The sequence below is a fragment of the Neophocaena asiaeorientalis genome, unplaced genomic scaffold (genome assembly GCF_003031525.2).
Source record: "Neophocaena asiaeorientalis asiaeorientalis breed wild unplaced genomic scaffold, Neophocaena_asiaeorientalis_V1.1 scaffold192, whole genome shotgun sequence".
Classification (NCBI taxonomy): Eukaryota; Metazoa; Chordata; class Mammalia; order Artiodactyla; family Phocoenidae; genus Neophocaena; species Neophocaena asiaeorientalis.
Genome location: NW_020185326.1, coordinates 2,156,481 through 2,158,867, shown reverse-complemented (window position 1 = coordinate 2,158,867; position 2,387 = coordinate 2,156,481). Strand labels below are relative to the sequence as shown.

General features: G+C 53.4%; 1 protein-coding gene across 1 annotated transcript; it reads left to right on the top strand.

The window, feature by feature from the left end:
* The first annotated feature begins 332 nt into the window (after positions 1-332).
* Positions 333-1,983, top strand: LOC112392666 (G-patch domain and KOW motifs-containing protein-like). Its single transcript, XM_024734449.1, has one exon. It carries the CDS (start codon positions 333-335, stop codon positions 1,791-1,793), a length of 1,461 nt encoding a protein of 486 aa, XP_024590217.1. The 3' UTR covers positions 1,794-1,983.
* Positions 1,984-2,387: the final 404 nt, after the last annotated feature.

Genomic DNA, 2,387 nt, shown 5'->3' with positions numbered 1-2,387 from the left:
CCTCCAACACTAGCAGTAGGGCACAGTGACGTGCACACCGTAGGCGACCAATAAACGCCTACACGAAGGAGTGACGACTTAGCAAGAAGAAAGCCACCTTCTACCACGCCTGCCTTCCCCAAGAACTACATTTCCTGGTACGCTTGGCGCCACGTGCTCTTGTGAAGTATAAAGAGAGGCAATTACTTCCTACTGCCCCTGTCCGCCTTCGCCTGGCGGTGCCACAGTGTTTCCTGGGAAAAGTAGTTGTAGCGTTGGTGGTCAAGCCCCAGCAAAGAGCGCGCAAACTAAACTTCCCAGCAAGCAGCGCGCCGGCCTGGGAAGAGGGGAAGATGGCGGACGCCAAAGATGGTGTTTTGTGGCCTGCGGGAGCCTCCCGTGCCCCAATTTCATTCAGCTTCAATCGCACGTCTGCCCGGAGATGGCTGGAGGGAGACGCGGCTCCGGAGAAGGACTTCTTGAAGACCGAGAAACGGAGGGAGCTACAGAGTGTGCAGCCCTCAGAAGCCCCCAAGGAACTTGTCATCCCTTTGATCCAGAATGGCCATCTTAGGCAGCCACCGACCCAGGCCCCTGGGCCATCCACACATACTGAGGTCTTGGTGGATGGGATGCCCTCCCAGGCTGTGAAGGAGGTCATTGAGGAATCCACGAAGTCTCTGGAAGAGAGAGAGAATGCGGGTGTCGACCCCACGCTCGCTATCCCCATGATCCAGAAAGGATGCACCCGCGACGGGGAAGGGACAGACAGCGAACCCCGGGCTGAGACAGTGCCGGAGGAGGCTGATTATGAGGCAGTCCCTGTAGAGGCCTATGGGCTGGCCATGCTGCGGGGCATGGGCTGGAAACCTGGCGAGGGCATCGGCCGTACCTTCAATCAAGTGGTGAAGCCCCGTGTCAGCTCACTGAGGCCCAAGGGGTTAGGGCTGGGCACCAACCTGACTGAGGTCCAGGCCCTGGCCCCCACCGGCCCCCACCACCTGCTGAGGCCAGATGAGGAGCAAGAGAAGGATAAGGAAGACCAGCCTCAGGGACTGGTGCCTGGAGGAGCTGTGGTGGTTCTTTCTGGCCCTCACCGAGGCCTCTATGGGAAGATGGAAGGCCTCGACCCTGACAATGCTCGGGCCATGGTCCGTCTGGCTGTGGGGAGCCGCGTGGTGACTGTTAGTGAGTACTGCCTGCGGCCTGTCTCCCAGCAGGAATTTGACAAGAACTCCTTGGATCTGAGCCAGGTGGGCAAAACTTCCCCAAGGCAACAGAATGGAGCAACCTCGTCTTGGAAGGCCCCTCAGGATCAGGACCTCCACGTCCGGCAGGAGGACTCAGCCAGGAAGCGGAAACACCATCCAGACCGGTGGGACCCTGAGCATCTCAGATGGAGGCAGGATGGGCCTGCAGCCAAGATTGAGAAAGCAGCTCCCAGGAGTCAGCACTGGCTGCACAAGGACCTACGTGTGCGGTTTGTGGACAAGCTGCACAAGGGTGGCAAGTATTACAACACCAAGATGACAATCGAAGATGTCCTGAGCCCGGATACCTGTGTGTGTCTGACAGATAAAGACCAGGTCCTGGAAGGCCTGAGGGAGGGCATGCTGGAGACCCTAGTCCCCAAGGTCCAGGGCAACCGGGTGATGGTGGTGCTGGGGCCATGGGCTGGAAGGGTGGGCCGTCTGCTGGACCGCGACAGAGAGCAGAGCCGGGCACTTTCGCAGCTGCAGAGAGAGAATCGGGTGGTGGAGCTTCACTATGATGCCATCTGCCAGTATGTGGGCCCCAGCGACTCGGAGGATTGACCTGTGGACACACTTCCATCACCCAGGTTGTTACCAATCCCATACAGTGTGAAAAGCCTGCCTTCACGAAGGTGGTGGTGGGGGTCATGGTTCCGCCCTCCACTTGCAGTGCAGCCCTGGGACAGGATGGACCAGAAGGGAGGCTAGAAACAAACCCAGTATTTACCAGAACTTAGTATATAATAAAAACCAATTCAAATGCTTTGTAAAAAAAAAAAATACAACAACAGCAGAAAGAACAATGTCACCATATATTTTGGTACACTTTATGTTGTATGAAGTGCTTTTGTGTAAATGTTCTCATTTGAGTTTAAAAACAGTTTCAGGAAGTTGGCAGTGATTATTACTCCCATTTTACAGTGGAGAAGTCTGAAATTCAGGAAAGTGAATGGACTTTTCTAGATGATAACAGCAATAATATTAACATGTTTTTTGATCATAAATTTTAAATGGTTGTTAATAGCTAATGTCTATTGACAGTTAATATTATTAGCTGTTGATATCAATAGATAATGTTTCTTGGCCCCTCAATGAATTATGTAATTTAATTATCAGAAACCTCTGATTAGGTACTACTTTTACATTTTCCTATTT

What these genes read in the sequence shown, in the direction of transcription:
- LOC112392666 (XM_024734449.1), top strand. Translation starts at nt 333, where the DNA reads ATGGCGGACGCCAAAGATGGTGTTTTGTGGCCTGCGGGAGCCTCCCGT.